General features: G+C 47.0%; 1 protein-coding gene across 2 annotated transcripts in view; it reads left to right on the top strand.

Moving 5' to 3' along the window:
* Positions 1-15,230: 15,230 nt before the first annotated feature.
* Positions 15,231-18,241, top strand: part of ZFAT (zinc finger and AT-hook domain containing) — a 225,937-nt gene continuing 222,926 nt past the window's right edge. The window contains exon 1 of one of the 2 annotated variants that reach the window (XM_010344221.2): positions 15,231-15,455. In XM_010344221.2, coding sequence (XP_010342523.1) covers positions 15,437-15,455 — 19 coding nt within the window. In that variant the 5' untranslated portion in view covers positions 15,231-15,436. The remainder of the gene's footprint in view (positions 15,456-18,241) is intronic. The other variant, XM_003933686.4, reaches the window with a different exon arrangement.

Here is an 18,241-nt window from a genome sequence, read left to right as displayed (position 1 = left end):
GACTTCAGGATGCTGGCACCGGTCGCTTCCTCTATCTGGGTCACTTTTCTCTCAATTGTCTACCAGGCTAGCTCCTTCTCATCACTCAAGTTTCAGCTCAAATGTCACCTGCTTGCAGAGATCTTTCCTGCTCACCCACTTCGAAGATTCATTCCCTTCTGCAGACACATTCTAGAAAACATTACGCTTTGTTTTTTCCCTTCGTGTCACTCCTTAGATGAAATTACCTTGTGCTTGTTTAGTGTCAGCCATCCTGTTAGAGTAGGTAGCAAGGCAGACGTGAGCAGGGCAGGAAAGGGTCTCCCCAGGAAGATTAGACAACCATCAGGTGATGGTCAGGTGGTTGTTAAACTGTCTCTCTAAAATAATAATTGATCACAGCCAGTGCCAGGGGAAGCTGGTCTCTCAATAGATAGAAAATACCCAGCCCAGTGTGGTGGCTCATACCTGTAAATCCCAGCACTTTGGGAGGTGGTGGATTGCTTGAGGTCAGGTCAGGAGTTCAAGACCAGCCTGTGCAAACTGACAAAACCTCATCTGTACAAAAAGAAAAAAAAAAAAATTAGCTGGGCGTGGTGGCATGCACCTGTGGTCCCAACTACTCAGGAGTCTGAGGTAGAAGGACTGCTTGAGCCTGGGAGGGGGAGGTTGCAGTGAGCTGAGATGGCACCACTGCACTCCAACCTGGGTGACAGAGACCCCATCTCAATACCACCACCCCCAGAACCTGAAGCTGGTGATCAGCAACTTCCCAATGAGATCTCAGGAGTTGGACTCAGGACTTGGGCGAGTGGGCTCAAGCACATGCACTAAGAGGCGAAATGGTGGCATTTAACTGGTATATTTGACCTTCCTTTAGGAACACGCCTCAGTGAGCATGTGCACAACCTCAGTAAACACACTGCGCATGTGGCCCCTCCCAGGTGCTGGTGGGCCACCGTTCCTGCAGTCAGCCTGCCCCAAGGAAAAATCAAGGGAGGAGAGATGCAAAACCCTGGAAATATGCCAACACATAAAACCCCAAATCAAAGGTCAAACAGGGCACCTGAATCTCTCAAGTTGCCCGCTTGGCCTCTTCCAAGTATACTTTACCTCCTTTCCCTTCCTGCTTGTCCTGAGGAAAGGTCCTTCCTCAGATGAATTCTTTCCTTTGAGAAGCAAGACCTGCACGAATTTGCCAGTGGTAACAATTCCAGGCCCCACGAAAGGAGGGCTCTTGTCTGTCTCACTCATAATGGTACCCCCAGAGCCTAGGCAGTGCCTAGCACTCCGTGGATCTTAAAGGAAAAGAATGGATTAATGGAATAAGTTAATGGAGCGAGTTACATCCACTAATTAATTCATTCCATTCATTCATTCATTGATAGAATGAATGAATGAATTGAATGGATTAATGAACAATTAACAACTACATGGTAATTACTGAATCCTGGGTCTCTGCTTCTTTCCCCATCCAGCCTGGCCTCACAGTGGTGAGTTGAAGGCAGAGCTTTCCTATTTATACAGAGTATAGGTACATAGGGTCAATGGCTTAATTAACTTACCAAAAAGGGCTCCAGTTTACCCAAGCCACTTCCTTTAACTCCTATCTAGTTGTCGTATTCACTCAATATTTATGGGAGGCCCACTTGATATAGTCTGGATCTGTGTCCTCATCCAAATCTCATGTTGAATTGCAATCCCCAGTTGGAGGTGGGACCTGATGGGAGGTGATTAGATCATGGTGGTGGATCCTCTGTGAATGGTTTAGCACCATTCCTTTGGTGCTGTTTTCCTGATAGAGTTCTTGTGAGATCTGGTTGTATGGAAGTGTATAGCACCATTCTAATTGGGGTGAGATGGTATCTCAATGTAGTTTTGATTTGCATTTCTCTAATGACCAGTGACGAGAATTTTTTCATGTTTTTTGGCCTCATATATGTCTTCTTTTGAAAAGTGTCTGTTCAAAAATCTGTTGAATGGGGTTGTTTGTTTTTTTCTTGTATATCTCTTTTAGTTCTTTGCAGATTTTGGATATGAGCCCTTTGTCAGATGGGTAGACTGCAAAGATTTTTTCCCATTCTGTTGGTTGCCAGTTCACTCTCATGATGGTTTCTTTTGCTGTACAGAAGCTCTGAAAATCTACTTTAGTTAGATCCCATTTGTCTATCTTGGCTTTTGTTGCTATTGCTTTTGGTGTTTTAGTCATGAAGTCCTTGCCTATGCCTATGTCCTGGATGGTTTTGCCTACATTTTCTTCTAGTGTTTTTATGGTGTTAGGTTTTATGTTTAAATCTTTAATCCATCTGGAGTTAATTTTAGTGTAAGATGACAGGAAGAGGTCCAGTTTCTGTTCTCTGCACATTGCTAGCCAGTTTTCCCAACACCATTTATTAAACATGGAGTCCTTTCCCCATTGCTTGTTTTTGTCAGGTTTGTCAAAGATCAGATGGTTGTGGATGTGTGGTGTTGCATCTGAGGCCTCTGTTCTGTTCCATTGGCCTATGTCACTGTTTTGGTACCAGTACCATGCTGTTTTGATTGCTGTAGTCTTATAGTATAGTTTGAAGTCTGGCAGTATGATGCCTCCAGCTTTGTTCTTTTTACTTAGAATTGTCTTGGCCAGATAACAGATGCTGGAGAGGATGTGGAGAAATAGGAACACTCTTACACAGTTGGTAGGAGTGTAACTTAGTTCAAACATTGTGGAAGACAGTGTGGCGATTTCTCAAGGATCTAGAGATAGAAATTCCATTTGACCCAGCAATCCCATTACTGGGTATATACCTAAAGAGCTGTAAATCATTCCACTATAAAGACACATGTACACGTATGTTCATTGCAGCACTGTTTACAATAGCAAAGACCTAGGACCAACCCAAATGCCCATCAATGATAGACTGGACAAAGAAAATGTAGCACATATACACCATGGAATACTACACAGCCATAAAAACACAATGAGTTCGTGTCCGTTGTGGGGACTTGGATGAATCTAGAAACCATCATTCTCAGCAAAATGACACAAGAACAGAAAACCAAACACCGCATGTTCTCACTCATAGATGGGTGTTGAACAATGAGGACACGTGGACTCAGGGAGAGGAGCATCACACAATGGGGCTAGTTGGGGGGGGGGTAGGGGAGGGACAGCGTGGGGTGGGGAGGGATAACATGGGGAGAAATGCCGGATATAGTATGCACCTATGCAACAACCCTGCATGACCTGCACGTGTACCCCAGAACCTAAAGTAAAATAAAAAATAAAAAAGTGTACAGCACCTCTCCCTGTTCCTCTCTTGCTCCTACTCTTGGTATGTAAGATGTGCCCGCTTCCCCTTCACCTTCTGCCATGATTGTAGAAGGCTTACAATCCTGAGGCTTCCCCAGAAGCTGAGAAGATGCCAGTGCTATGCTTTCTGTACAGAGTTCTGTGGGACCGTGAGCCAATGCATCCTCTATAACTTCCTGAGTCTCAAATATTTCTTGAAAGTCATGCGAGATCAGTGTAATACACCACTCTTTGCCAGGTGCTTGACCTTGCGCCCTGAGGCAGCTTGCAGTTCTGAGGGAGAAAGTAGTTAAACAAGCCATGACGATGCGTGGGATGGGGCAGTACAGTAGGCCCAGGAAAGAGGCAGGAAGGACGCGAGCCTTAATCTGCAGGGTTGGGGAAGCCTCTGAGTAGATGACCCAGAGAGCTGGAGGGAGATCTGCAAAGGGGAGCAGGGGTGGGAGCAGACAGCAGACTGTTTTCTCAGGCACGGCCCCATGGTGGTGATTTAAAGAACCTGCAGAGGTGCAGCTGAAACTGAGCTTGTGGTGGAAAGCACAGGTGGAGAAGTGAGCTTGGTTGCCAAGGACCTCCGTGGGTGAGAACCGCTTGGACTTCATTCAAAGCAAATGAAGCAGAGCTCTAACTGGGGAGCGTGGGGTGAATTCCCCCACTGCCCATGGTAATCTTGACTCTGCAAGGGGAAGGGAGGAGAGTTTCCCCCCTTGGTATAGACAGCTCCAGCCTGTGCTGAGTAACCTGACTGGCAGGTACCATAAGTGATAGAATGACACCCAGGGCAGTGCTAAAGAGGTCCTGGGACTTCCAATGATGAAACCAGGAAAGGCCCAGACCACCCAGGACCAGTTGGTCACCTACCAGCAGGGCTTCTGTTCAATCCATATACATGAGTTATGGTCATGGTGGTTATTATACTAATGAAATCTTTCCCTATTTAGTGATTTAGTAAATAGCAGCTGCTCTGAGCCTGTCCTGTGTCCCCATACTCTCACCAGTATAGCCTACTAGCCCCCAACTCCCAGGACCTCCTTTCTCTGAAATTAAAGGGATAACCCCTGGCACATCAGGGGCAAGCATTCTTTCTCAATAGCCAGTGTGCACACTGAATTTATTGACAAATGTCACCCGGTGTCACCTATGTTACATAGTCCTTCCCTCTGCTATGCCTTGACTGGGCTTGGAGGTCACTGTATCTCCCTGCCTCTCAAGATTCCCATCCAATAATTTACAGGGCAGCTGCCATCACCCTCTGGGTGTGCAGCAGGCGTGTGGTAGCCAAAGATGGTGAACCAATGCACAGTCTGAAAGTTTCTTCACGTGTCCTTTCTCTGGAGTTCCTATGCAGATGGCAGCTGAGCCTGTTTATAGAAACTGGCATAAGATTATGCAGAAAGAGATGTCCACCAAATGCCACCCCTGACTCCTAAGAATGGAAGTGAATCAAGTCAGGCTGTAAAGTGCACAAGTAGCCCCATAGGTTTTTGTCCACGTGGATAGCTTGATGCAGCATAATGAAAGAAATGAATCCGTCACTTCTTTTATGTGAGATACTGTTTTTAAACGATGGGCAGGATTTGAGATTTCCATGGACACGTTTTTCAGGGTTATCAGTTTTCTCTCAGCTATTACAGCAGCATTCCTTTCTGAGCCAGTGACTGTGGGAACTTCATAAATGTGCTTCTGAAGAGGGATTCTGCTTGTCTGTCCTGTTACAGGTTGAAATGTGTCCTCATTAAGTTGTATGCAGGAGGTTAGGGAGGTGACTGATCCCAGAGGCTCAGCCCCCATGGTCCCAGAACAGTGAAGGGTCCTCAAAAGGTGTCTTCAAGTTGGCTTCAGACAAGGGGGGACTCTGGCAGGAAACCAGGAGGGTGGGAGGGGAGTAAGGTCTGGGCATTTATTCCTCAGCCTCCCTCTCTGAGTCGTAGAGGTTGGCGGACCATCTTGCTGAAGGTGGACTCCTCTGCATAGGCCCTGTCCTGGCCCTGGGTTCTAGTAGGCACTCCCTCTGCATGTCTTCAGGCCTGGCGTGAGGGGAGGATGCAGAAGGCTGCATCGTTTCTCTCTGACCTCCCTAAACCCTGCCCATACCTTTGTAAAGAGCCCTTTCATTACATGTTCTTCCAATTGACCAGTTTGAGGGTGTCCTCTGCCTCCTGCTGGGGCCCTGGCTGCCAAGGAGCTGAGCTGGAGTGCGGTGATAAGAGGCAGATGCCCAGTGGTCACAGGGCCTGGGGATTTCCCAGTGCTGCCTGCAGTCAGGCAGCTCGCCGGTATCGTTACTCCAGGGCTCATGAGTAGTGTTCATGTCAGCTTCTCAAGGGTTCTATACTAGCTTGCTGTGGCTGGCATGACAAATACCACAGACTGGGTGGCTGAAGCAATAGGAATTTATGTCCTCACCATTCTAGTGGCTAGAAGTCCAAGATCAAAGTGTCAGCAGGGTTGGGTTCATTCTGAGGCCTCTCTTGTACATGGTGGCTCGCAGATGGCCATCTTTTCTCTGTGTGTCTCTGCCCTAATTTTCTCTTTTAATAAGAACCCTGGTCGTATTGGATTAGGGTCCACTCATATGACCTCATTTTACCTTAGTAACCTTGTTAAAGGCCCTATCTCCAAAGGCAGTCACATTTGGAAGTACTGGGGGGTCAGGATTTCAACATACAAGTTAAAGGGGACACAGTTCAGTCAATAACACGTTGTAAGGCCCTCATGGTTGAGGACAGTGTCCTTTGCAACTCTGTCTCCCCAGGTGCCTGATTCCCACCCTGTCATCCAGTGCTTATCCTGCGGTGTGGTCTTAGACAACTCCCTCCCCTCCTCTGCTTCTTCATCTGCAAGGTGAGAGGTGGGCTCTCAGCATGTGCTTCAGTGATTTGGAGGCACTCGAGGTGACACCATGGATCGTTTCTTATTTGCCTTTTGGGCCAGCTGTGCAAGCAGCTGTCTTGACAATGTAAGCTGCCAGTCATGAGGGCCTGACCAGGTGAGAGCGTGCACACAGTCCTCTTTTGTCTTCAGTGGGGGCTGGCGAGAACAACTCAAAACAGCCACCTCAGTAAGGCTGGCCAAGAGAGCCACTCTTGACTGCAATAGGGCAAACCCGGTTTTCTTACCTTCCTGCCTCCCCTTATGACCAAAATCCCCTGTGACTGGCGGGCTATTTCTCGCCTAGGCTGTCCCTTCAGCCCGAGGAACTCTCCCCAGGGACTCTCCACCCCCCTGCATTGTGCCTCTCACATCTTCCGGACTCCTCAGGGGACCCTGTCCCCTTGCCTTTGCTCCAGAGCGGTTTTCTCCCATGAGTGCTGCCCTGTATGGCCCTCACCTTGTTAGGCATCACTTCCTCCATGGGGCTGTGACATGGGATCTGAGGACAGATACTCTGGCCTCCCCGGTGCATCTTTGGAGCACACTTTGGGCACTTAGTAGGCACTCCATAAATGCTTAAGGAATGAATGAATGGCCTGCTCCCGTTTTCATAGTAAATTCCCCCCAAATGTTATTCAGTGAACTTGCTGACAGTTTTTAAAATTTCCTTACACCAGATTGTCAGTTCCCTACCAACTGCTTCAACCATGAGGGCTGAGGTCATCTGCTGGGGAGAGGGCACGGGGAGGTGAGTCGGTCCCTGCTGCTGGCCTGCAGGAGTGCCCTGTTCAACAGGAAAGTCAAGTACACTAACAGATATGGGGCAGTATGTAAGAATCACAGAAAGGTGCTATGGGAGCCGCCTGGGAAGAAAGGAGGGGGCTTCGCAGAGCAGGGACATTTTGTCTGAGTTTTGAAGGACGGAAAAAAGTCTAGCAGATAGAGAAATCTGGGTAAAATGTTCTAGACACATGCAGAGGCTCAGAGTTGTAAGACGGCTGGCATCTCTGAGACATGGCAAGCCATCAGGTGAATCACGGCTTGTCTGGTTTGAGATGAATCGTGTTGTGCACCGTAAACACCCGAGTGTAGCAGCCTCTGCTCTGTGTCTTCCTCTTCCATCAACCTGTGAGCTCCTCGGTTTGAAAGGCATGCATTAGAATTCTGTTAAGATGAGAATCTTCTTCCTCTTACAACAGTATCAGTGGTGGAGGCTAGGCAGAGGCTGGCAGCTGCAGCAGCTGGCACTGGTAGAAGGAAAGCAGCTGACCATTTCACATGGGGCCTGGGTGCTCAGTAGCATGCTGACCAGTTGCTCAGCAGAAACCCTGGGACACTTGGCCCGCCCTGGGTAGAACACAGGCCAGAGGGGTGAGTGGGCCAGGCAGCTCAGGGCACAATCTTGTCACAACGGGGCATTCTTACCAGTGGCTGCTCTCACCCCACACTTCCGACTAAACACATGCAGAGCCGCCACCCTCCCTGGACGAGGGGATGATAGAGGCACAGCAGAAAGGCCTGGGATGAATGAGCTCACGTTTCCAGGTCCCAGATTGCTGCATGGCCTCACAAAAGTCCCTTAGCCCTTTTTGTTCTCTGTTCTTTCACCTTTGGGAGGAGGCTTTTCATTCATGCCCTGCCGACCCTACAGGATGGTGTGAAGGTTATGTGAGATGAAGGGTATGAAAAACCCTAGAAGGCGGGACCCATGCCACCATATGATTTTATTCCATTTGATTTCCACTTATTTGGCAGCATCAGGAAGATTCACCCCCACAGCAACTACCTCTGGACTCTATGGAGTACGTGGTCTGATAGTTGCATAGGTTAGCTGAGAGCAGAACAGAGTATTTGCTTTCAGGATTCTTCTGGAAAATGCCTGCTTACTGCCAACTGTGGTGCTCTCAGCAAGGTGTCTTCTTGTGGCCAGGACCACCCTGGGTCGTCCTCCTTGGCACTGTTGCTTCTGTGGCTTCCTACTTTCAGAGGGGCCTCCTGGCCTGTCTTCCCTGACCCGTATTCTCATCACACTTCAGATCTCAGCCAAGTTTCTCCTTTTTTCTTCAGTACAATTTCTTTGGTTGAAAGACAGCTTGAAACCAAACAACTGAAGCTCTGTTTATCTCATTCCCCTTTTGCTTCTGGGGAAGCAAGCTTAAGACGACATCCTTCCCCCAAATGGAGTCAGCAACTCTCGAAACCCTCCCCGAAACGGAAATCCTAGCTTCCCCCAAATGGACTCCCTGAAACTGAAATACTGGGGAAGCAAGCTTAAGATTGCGTCCTTCTTCCAAATGGACTCAGCAACTCTCAAAACCCTCCCTGAAATGGAAATCCTAGCTTCCCACAAGACTAAGTTATCTATTGCTGCCCAACAAATTACTCCCATGCTTAGTTGCTTAAATCAACAACAGGTTACCATGTTTTGCAATCCTGTGGGTGGACTGGCTTCAGCTGGGTAATTCTTTTGCACAATGCAGGGTTGCTGAGGTCGCCCATGTGGCTGCATTGGCTGGGGAACAGTGAAGACTTGGATGCCCATGAGGACTCCTGTCCTCTGGGTTTCCTCTCCATGTCCTCTCGTCATCTGGTAGTTTGGCTTGAGCTTCCTGGCAGCATGGAGGCTGGCTTCCAGAGGCGGTGTCCAAAGACCCAGTGTGCAAGTGCTTATCAAGTCTGTGCTTGTGCTGTGTCTGTGTACCGTGGCGAAAGCCAGACACATGGCCAGTCCCAAAGTCAGTGTCAGAGGGGATTACGCTAGGATTTGATTACAAGGAGGCGTAGTTCCTTGGGGGCCACCATTTTACAGACTGTCCGGGTAGCTCTCCTTTCTGTTGGCCTTTACGAAAACAGCTGAAAGAGTAAACAGGTGCCTGGCATCAAGGTGTGGGCGACTTAGGTAAAGAGACCATGAGTTTCTCCTCTCCACAATGCCCTCCTCTCCTCTGCACATTTGCGGCTGGAAGCGATGGCTCTGTACCATAAACTCCCCTGGGGGCTTTTTTTATGCCTCTGTTACTGCACTGAATCATCTCCAACCAATATTAAAATCATGCATTTTGGTCTGTTTTTAGCTGAAGTGAACCATCTAGTATAATTGCCACTCTCCCACCACCGCCCTTTTGCAGATAAAAAAACCGAAATCCAGAGACTTTAAGGTGACTTTTTCGAGTTCTGTGGCTGGCTGGTGGGAGCCCTTAAGTCAAACACCACCCCGTGTGTTGGCTGTCACTCTCACTCCTGCTGCTGCTGAGCTTCTGTGGTCCCCAAAGTGGCTGAGACCACCCGATTCACCCCCTCCCACAGCACTCAACTGCACTTTTTGAACTCCTGTCTCACTTCCCTTCCACCAACCCCTGATGTGGGACTCGACACCTTCATTGCTCAGAGAAAGGAAGCACCTTGCAGATAAGTTACTTGTCCAAAGTCAAAGCTGCTGAGTAATAAAAGTAGGACCAGAGATTGGGCTTCCAAATCCTCCCCTTTCTTCCCTGAAAAGGCAGTAGACACCTATGGTAAAACATCTCAATATTTCAAAAGAATGTTCAGGGAAGTCAGTCTCCTTGTGAGCCAGATCTCCCAGCCCAGACACTGTCTCCAAAGCTGTCCGCCCTATGGCCAGTATCTTTCCACATTTTCAGCTTTTGTATGCATGTACAATCGTGTTCACAAGTGGCAGTGTGCTGTGCTCCAGATGCTGCCCTGCACCCGGCTCTTTTCACTCCAGGATGCATTGCAGAGCACACCCCGGGTCTCCACACATGCCACCCTCATTCTTTCAAATCACCACGTTGTGTTTCCATGTATGGCTGAACCATCCGTTTAACCAGCCCTCTCGTATTGATACTGGATGCCATGCTTTATTTGAAATACTTTTTCTCTCTTCTGAACACCCAAAGCAGTGCTGTTTACGCTATAACTACAAATAGATGCTTAATTATGTATTATTCCTTTTCCTCAGTCCCTCACTACAACTTTTCCTGCCTCCACCTCTTCTCCCTTTCTTCAGCAACTGTTTAGTGGGTCCCAGCTGTACACCCCAACAGTGCTAGGCTCTGGTAGCTCTCCTGGTTTTCCTTTTGGTTGCTGGGATCCAAATTCCACTCCCTGTACCCCCCGCTTTTTTTTTTAATCATGGGTCTGTTACTCCTACTCATAGTTGATTTAAAGAAAATCTGTTATATAGTCACCTTTATCCCTAAACTATTTAAATACAACTGATAAATTAAAACTTTCAAAATAAAATTTTTCTAAACATTTACACAGTTAAATAATCTTGTTTCAACGTAACTGTCGAATGTAATTTCAAAATGCTTTAAACACTTTAAAATTTAACACAAAAGTTTTTACTGCACACATACCTTATTTTGTAAAAACAGTTGTTATTAGGCTGGGTGTGTGGCTCATGCCTGTAATCCCAGTACTCTGGGAGGCCAATGTGGCAGATCCCTTGAGGTCAAGAGTTCGAGACCAGCCTGGCCAGCATGGTAAAACCCCATCTCTACTAAAAATACAAAAATTAGCTGGGGTTGGTGGCAAGTGCTCGTAATCCCAACTGCTTGGGAGTCTGAGGCAGGAGGTCTGAACCCTGGAGGTGAAGGTTGCAGTGAGCCGAGATCTTGCCACCACTGCACTCCAGCGTGGGTGACAGAGAAAGACTCTGTGTCCAAAAAAAAAAAAAAAAAAAAAGGTGTTATTGACTTGACCAATTTCTTTGTTATCTCTACAATACGTATTTTAAATTTTTTCAGGATTGCACTTATTGGATGGTAGAGAGAAAGATGATCTACTTCCCACGTGCATTAAATGGCAGCCATGGGCCTTGACTGGTGGATTCTTGGTGGCAGCAGGCATTGGCTGGTTGGGGGTCCCTCAGACCATTTCAACTGTTAAGTTAACAGGACTTACAAGTTCTTGCAATCTTCACTCCCATGTGCATGAAGTCTCGGGTACGTGATGTTCTGCCACAGTTTACAATAACCTTCATTATGCATCATTAGCATTTCATTAAAATTAGCAGGGCCACATAGCAGTTTAATCTATCAGCTTCTCCCTTAGGACATCTGGCTAATACATTAACTTGAAACATAAATTATTGAGCCCCCCTTTTACCTGGTTATTTATGAGACCACTGGTCCTGACCTGCCCTTCCTGGTTTTGGCACAGTTCCTAGTCTTCTGGAAGTCTTTGACTTACTGTTAGTAAACTTATCTGACCCTCGAACTTATACAAATATACCATTTCATAAACAGACATACAGAACTTCAAGTAAGAAATAGGATCTCATATCTACCAAAAGTCCCTATTTACTAAAATATCCTATTTTTACCCTTTCTTTGAATTGTAACTAGTTTTGTAATTACAGTTATATGTGTATTTTTGTACATACAATGTTAACGTTTTATCAGTAAAGCCTCACGGCTTTTCATAGAGTTAACTTGCAGATCAACAAACATAGATCTATAGTTGTTGTGATATGAAAATTGTCACTGCCTGCTCCTTTCAGCATTAACCCAGAATTTTTGGAAGGAACCTGGTTTTCTGAGAATAGCAAGATGTTTCAGGCCATTCTGATGGTCCCTTACTTCCACACATGGAATCAGCTTCTTTGCAGGAGCCCTGGCCACTGCTAATGAAAACCACTACAGAGATTAATATTTGGGTACTGACAGTACACACAGGAGTGCACAGGCAGACGGGGAATGTGATGGCACTCTGGGGCCACCGAAAAGACAGGTGGAAAAGATGCTGTTTCTTAAGGTTGTAGTTATGTTCACAGTGAGATTGCTCATCTAGTTCTAGTATTACTATGTCCTTCTCTTTTATATGATTTTTAAGTGGAGTATTTTTACAGTGTGCCTATTTAGATTTTTAACTCTTAACCCAAACTGATTATTCTCACCTCTGATTTTATCATTGTTGGATGCCTTAAGGTCCATTAATATATGTGTGTGTGTGTGTATGTGTGTATGTGTGTGTATGTATACATACATACATACATACATATATTTTAATTTTAGAGACAGGGTCTCACTTTGTTGCTGCCCAGGTTGGAGTGCAGTGGCATGATCATAGGTTATTGCAGCCTTGAGCTCCTGGGCTCAAGCAATCCTTCAGCCTTGGCCTCCCAAAGTGTTAGGATTACAGGCATGAGCCATCACGCCCAGCTAAGATCCATTATTTTGAGATCGCCTCTATGTATCCTTTATCAGAACCTGCTTTCAAGAAAGCATCTTATGAAATTATGTCCCTAAACTATTGTTTTCATGTAAATGTCTATTTCTTATAAAGATATTGGATATAATTATAAAATCATTGACACAAATATATTCGGTTGTACAAATTAATAATATTTCTTATATAACGAAGCGCCATTTCATGTCGATAAATTTATCAATACAATTCATTCACATTCTAGTTTCAAGAGGCCGACCACCACCAGTGGGCAGCTGGGAAGCCACTCTCCTCTAGGAACCATCACTGAAGCAGGTTGCCATTAATTATATACTTCTGAGTGATTTACATCCAATTCCACAAATGTGTCTTCATTAATTGAAGGCATTTTGAAATACTACTGGCAAAGAGAAAGAATAAAGATGTTTGCTGATTGAAATTTGCAAATCACATACTAAGGCCGTGGAAGAGCCAGCTGTGGACTCATCTCCCCATTTGCAAACCTGGATTCCCCACAGAAAGGGGCCATCTCATTGTCATTTCCATCTGCCTATGGCCAGGACAGTTTCCAGTAATAATAGGTGCTCAGTAACTATTCTCTGAATGATGAATGGGTAGGAGGAAGAAAATGCCATGGGAATAGTAGAGAAAATCATAGCTTTCCAAATAATTAACCCAGAACCATCATCCACAGTCCACAGTTTCTTCTTTTAATTTGTCTTCTGTGTTCTGAGGTAATTGGGTTTTGAGACGAATTTTAAATTGCTTCATTTCCAAAATTTGTTTGGTCACAACACCTAGGAGCAATCCATCTGCTAATCAATAAATACCATTTAAATGCTGCTGCTAGAAAGGCAAACCGGCACAAAACCAATACTGTCAGCAGAGCAGGACAACTCTAATTGCCTGACAGAAATCGATTCACAGCAAAATAATGATTATTGTAAATATTTATAATTCTAAAAGGAAAAGCTCATCAATGCAGCTTTTTGAGCAGTTCATTTCCAAATTAAGATTCTGATGAGCCCCACATTGCCATCTCTCTTGTGGTGGAGGATGTGGTGGCTGTGCAGCAGCTTGCTGGCTGTCTTGGAACTGACTCTCTTGGAGGCTCTCCCGGAGGCCTGGGGGGTAGTTTGGGTACATTCCAGATGTGGTGGTGGGAGGAAGACTGGGCATGGAGAGACGAGGTCCACAGCTGGCTCTTCACTAGCTTGCTGTGTGATCTCAGGAAGCCATTTGGCCACTCTGAATGTTCCTTTTTCTCATCTGGAAAAGAACAATAATCCTATCTCCCAACTTAATCTTCCAGATTTCGAGGATGAAATGAAGGTAGGGGAGGGAGGAGGCTGTATCTGTGAGCATATATTTAACGGACTGGACAACTCTGGGGTCTTTTCATGGGTCCGTATTTCCCAAGAACAGAGTTAAGGAGCAGACAGGAAGGCTCCTGAGAAATCAGATGAGTCATCCTGAAGCTCTATGCCCAAAGGAGTTTTCCTCCTAAAAAATATGTGACCCCCAGAAAGAAAGTGTTCATTCAGTAAATATTACTATGCAATAGGCACTGGGAAGACTAAATGAAAAGGACCTATAAGGGCTGCTCAGGAAGCTCAGTCTAGTGAGGAGGGAGACTGTGCAAACAGAGAAACGGGGAACGGAGCTAGGCCAGTTCTACCACAGCTGTGGGAACACGAAATGTGAGCTTCAGGGCTGCCTAAGAATCTCATGTTGAGCAGCGACCAAAGAGGGTTATTCCAGGAAAAGAAGAACCGACAAAGACTAGTATTTCAGGGGAACCAGGAAACCAAATCAGTTTCCCAAACTTCAGCCTCTTGAGGTCTGCTTTTACATTTTTTGTGGTGGGGGAGGGGGGAATGTCTCTGCATGAGGTACACCATTTTAAGTTGACTTTTTTGAAAATGTAAACAATTTAAAAACTTTATGACTACTATAAGTGAAAAACGTCATAAACAGAAAATGACCTTAGAACATAGCCATATCAACTCACTACTCATGAAATAACTGTCAGGCCCAGTTGTTTCTGAGACTTAAGGGATGATCAAGATCCACAGAGGTAAGGGAGGGAAATAATATCAGATAGGAATGGATGCTAGGGTACGTAGAAAATATGAAGTGTCTTAGGAGCGTTACTTTAGATGGGTTTCAGGGGGGTGAGGGCTAGGGGCTGGAAGATGCCATTTGAGCCGGGGACTACAGTGTTGAAGCTTAACACCTTAACATCAAAACCAAAAACAAGGTTATTAAATTTCCACCAGACCCAGCTGCCTGCCCTAGGCTGCGCCAAAAGCAGGGAAATGAATGAACAAGTGTTGGAGGGGCGCACGCCCAGCGCAGACTTGTTGCGGGACAAAAAGAGAAGAAAGACGAGGAAGTCGCCTTGTCTCCTGTGATCTTAGGGCGCTCAGTGCTCTCTGTCCCCCTAGAACCCGGCCAGGTGGTCCCGGCACTTCGGGAAACGCTGCAGCTTTGAGCAGGATGCAGGCTGTGCGCAGCCCGTGGACAAACCAGTAAACTGAGACCAATAAAAGTTAATTCGCTGCCCCAAACTTGGGGTTGTGAGAGGCAGAGCTGGGACAAGGAGCGCACCCAGAACCCTCCTTGCACGCCCAGCCCAGCGGCCGCACAAGCCGCTGGTCTACGGTGGCGCTGGCAAAGCCTCGGCATCACCGCAGACTCCCGATCCCGAGATCCGTGCTCCGGCCGTCCCGAGGGCCCCTCCCTGGGCGTGGCTCTAAGCGCTGCGCCGTCGAATCCGCGCAGCGGGATAAAAAGCACGGCCTCCGGCTGCGAGCATGCGCGGTAGCCTGGCCCTGTGGGGCTGCGTTGGGCGCCGGCGGAATTGGGGGTGCGGGGGGGGGGGTCACCCGAGGCGGACGTCCGCTACGCAGGCGTCTGCGCCCCGTGGGGAGGAGGGCGAAGACTCCATCCGCCATGTTGGATGCCGCAGATTCGCCATAACCTCGCCGGCTCTTTTCTTAAAAAAATAAAAAGAAAGAGCGAAGCGTCAGTGGGGCGCCCCGGCTTCTCGGTCGGCACGGGACGGGGCCCAGAAGAGACCGAAGCTTTTTTTTCCTCCGCGGTGGGGGCGTTGCCATGGAGACGCGGGCGGCAGGTGAGCCGAGCTGGGGGTTGGGGTGAGGCTGGGAGGGTGGGGGTGGGGCGCAGCGCGCGGAAAGCCGTTTCGAGCGTCGAGTCGGGAAGCAGCGCGCCGGCCGCCGGCCGCGGAGGGATCCGGGTCTGGGGAGGAGAGCGAACGTAGCTGCGTTCTGCGGCTCACGTTCAGTCGCTGGGGTATCCCGCCGCAAAAAAAAAAAAAAAAAAAAAAAAAAAAAAAAAAAAGGCAAGGCAGGAGCGAGTGGGAGAGCAAGCGCTCAGCTGTTTTTGTCCGGGCGCGCGCCAGCGACGAAACGCAGTGGGCGCGAGGTTCGAATCCCGGCGGTGCCAGCTTTTTGAGTTGACCTTGGCGGGGCTTCCTTCTTCCCCGGTCTCTGATTCCTCCTTGGCGAAATGCGTACTTCCTGCAGGCTTCCCGGTCGTCGGCTGGACCTAATAGAGTGACAGATCTTCTACTTGACACCCGATGCAAGTCATTTAACCTTGAGCTTGGGGCCTTCACCTGTAATTACCACAAGCTTCCATATTTGGGCACTGACTTAACACGTTTTGCTGCTCAGCTCTCTTGAGAACTCTTTATTTGTAGGTCATTTATTAAGAGGAACAGAAGTTCAGAGAGGTCAACTTTATACAGTTTAAAAATGGCAGAACTGGGGCTTTAAAAATTAACTTTCTCCAACTTGGGCTAAAATCCAAACTCCTGCGGCTCGCCTGACTTATGCCTCCATCCTCTTAGAATAGGGCTTGGCTCATATAAGTGTGCAGTATGTGCTTAGTGAATGAAAGAACGAACGTGCTAAGTGATCACGCCAGCCCATCAATCAGTCTGGCTTTTTTTTTTTTTTTTTTTTTTTTTTTAATTTTCCTGGAGCCCAAGTGACCTTTTGGAGATGGAAATGTCATGTCACTGGGACTTAACCCTGCACAGCTGCCTGTCTCCATTTTTATCTTCTGAGCCTACGAATTCATCTTTTGAAACATCTGTAGTGTGTGTCCCCATGCAGAAGGAAATAGCGTGTCACTACCTCTAACCCCAGGGGCACCTTTTTTGACTTCTTCAGTTTAAATAACAGCTTTGCAAGGAGCCCTTTGCACACCCAGCAGGGGTGAAGAGCAGTGCCAATTGCGGTCCTGCCTCCACCTGCTGCTGTGTTAGATGTGGTATAATGTGTCCTGGAGTGACAGAGTGGGCCCAGAGCCGACTAGTGGGTCAGGAGAGCTGAACTATACCAAGCGTGCTGTTTTAAAATTTAAATGTCTTAAATTTTTTGAGATGGAGTCTCGCTGTATCACCTAGGCCGGAGTGCAGTGCTGCAGTTATGGCTCACTGCAACCTCTGCTTCCCGAGCTCAAGTCATCTTCCCGCCTCAGCCTCCCAAGTAGCTGTGACTACAGGTGCTCTGATTAGCTGTGGTGCCCAGCTAATTCAGGCACGCTATCTCATGTTAGCCTAAAATAAGCACCAGAGAGACCTACTCTCCACATACAAGTTGAGCGTCCCAAATCCAGGTATCTGAAATCTGAAATGCTCCAAAATCTGAAACTTTGAGCACTGACATGAGGCCACAGTGGAAAATCTTCTGTCTGACCTGTGAAGGTTCTTAGTAGAAATGCAGTTGCATAGCTGGGCCCAGTAGCTCACGCCTGTAATCCCAGCACTCTGGGAGTCTGAGGCAGGAGGATCGCTTGAGTCCAGGAGTTCAAGACCAGCTTTGGCAGTACAGTGAAACTCCCATCTCTATTTTTTTTCAAATGCAGCTGCACAACTGTAAAGACGATGCTGTTAACACTCAGAAATGCAGGCTGAACAGCGGACTGAAAGGCAGCTGTTGTCTGTTGCTTCGTTGTTTAGCAGCTGATGCAGGTGTTCTGTTGATGCTGCTGTGCTGCTTAGGTACCTTGGACACCTTGTTTTTCACTGTATCAATGGTGTGTCATATGTTTTACTGGGAAGGACTTATGTGTGAATAGGTGTAAGAAAGTGATTGTCTTATTGGTGGCATGTAAATTCAGAGTCAGGAACGATGGCGATGCCAGACAACCACAGATTGACCATATGCGTGGCTGAGATAGCTATACCTTTACTTTCTGATGGTTCATTGTACGCTAACTTTGTTTCATGATCAAAATTAAAAATATTGTAAACTTACCTTCAGACTGTGTGTTTAAGGTGTGCATCAAACATAAATGAATTTCCTGTTTAGACTTGGGTCCCATCCTCAGGTTATTTCACTGTGTATATGCAAATATTTCAAAATCAAAAAAAAAAAAATCAGAATTCTAAACACTTCTGGTCCCAAACATTTCAGATATGGGATACTGATACTGTAGTTTATTCGGCAATAATAGGGAATTACAATTTAGGTACATGTGTTATGCTGGATCACAGAAGCAAAGAAGTTGGAGCAAATGGCAACTTTTTTTTTTTTTTTTTGAGACGGAGTTTCGCTCTTGTTACCCAGACTGGAGTGCAATGGCGCGATCTCGGCTCACCGCAACCTCTGCCTCCTGGGTTCAGGCAATTCTCCTGCCTCAGCCTCCTGAGTAGCCGGGATTACAGGCACACGCCACCATGCCCAGCTAATTTTTTGTGTTTTTAGTAGAGACAGGGTTTCACCCTGTTGACCAGGTTGGTCTCGATCTCTTGACCTCGTGATCCACCCGCCTCGGCCTCCCAAAGTGCTAGGATTACAGGCTTGAGCCACCGCGCCCGGCCGGCAACTTTTTTTTAAAGACCAAAAAGGGAAGTTCACCTAAGCAGTTTTGAAACAAAAACCATTGGTG

Source organism: Saimiri boliviensis, chromosome 15 (genome assembly GCF_048565385.1).
Source record: "Saimiri boliviensis isolate mSaiBol1 chromosome 15, mSaiBol1.pri, whole genome shotgun sequence".
In the NCBI taxonomy this organism is placed as follows: domain Eukaryota; kingdom Metazoa; phylum Chordata; class Mammalia; order Primates; family Cebidae; genus Saimiri; species Saimiri boliviensis.
The sequence above is the reverse complement of the archived record's forward strand: the minus strand, read 5'-3'. Positions and strand labels throughout refer to the sequence as shown.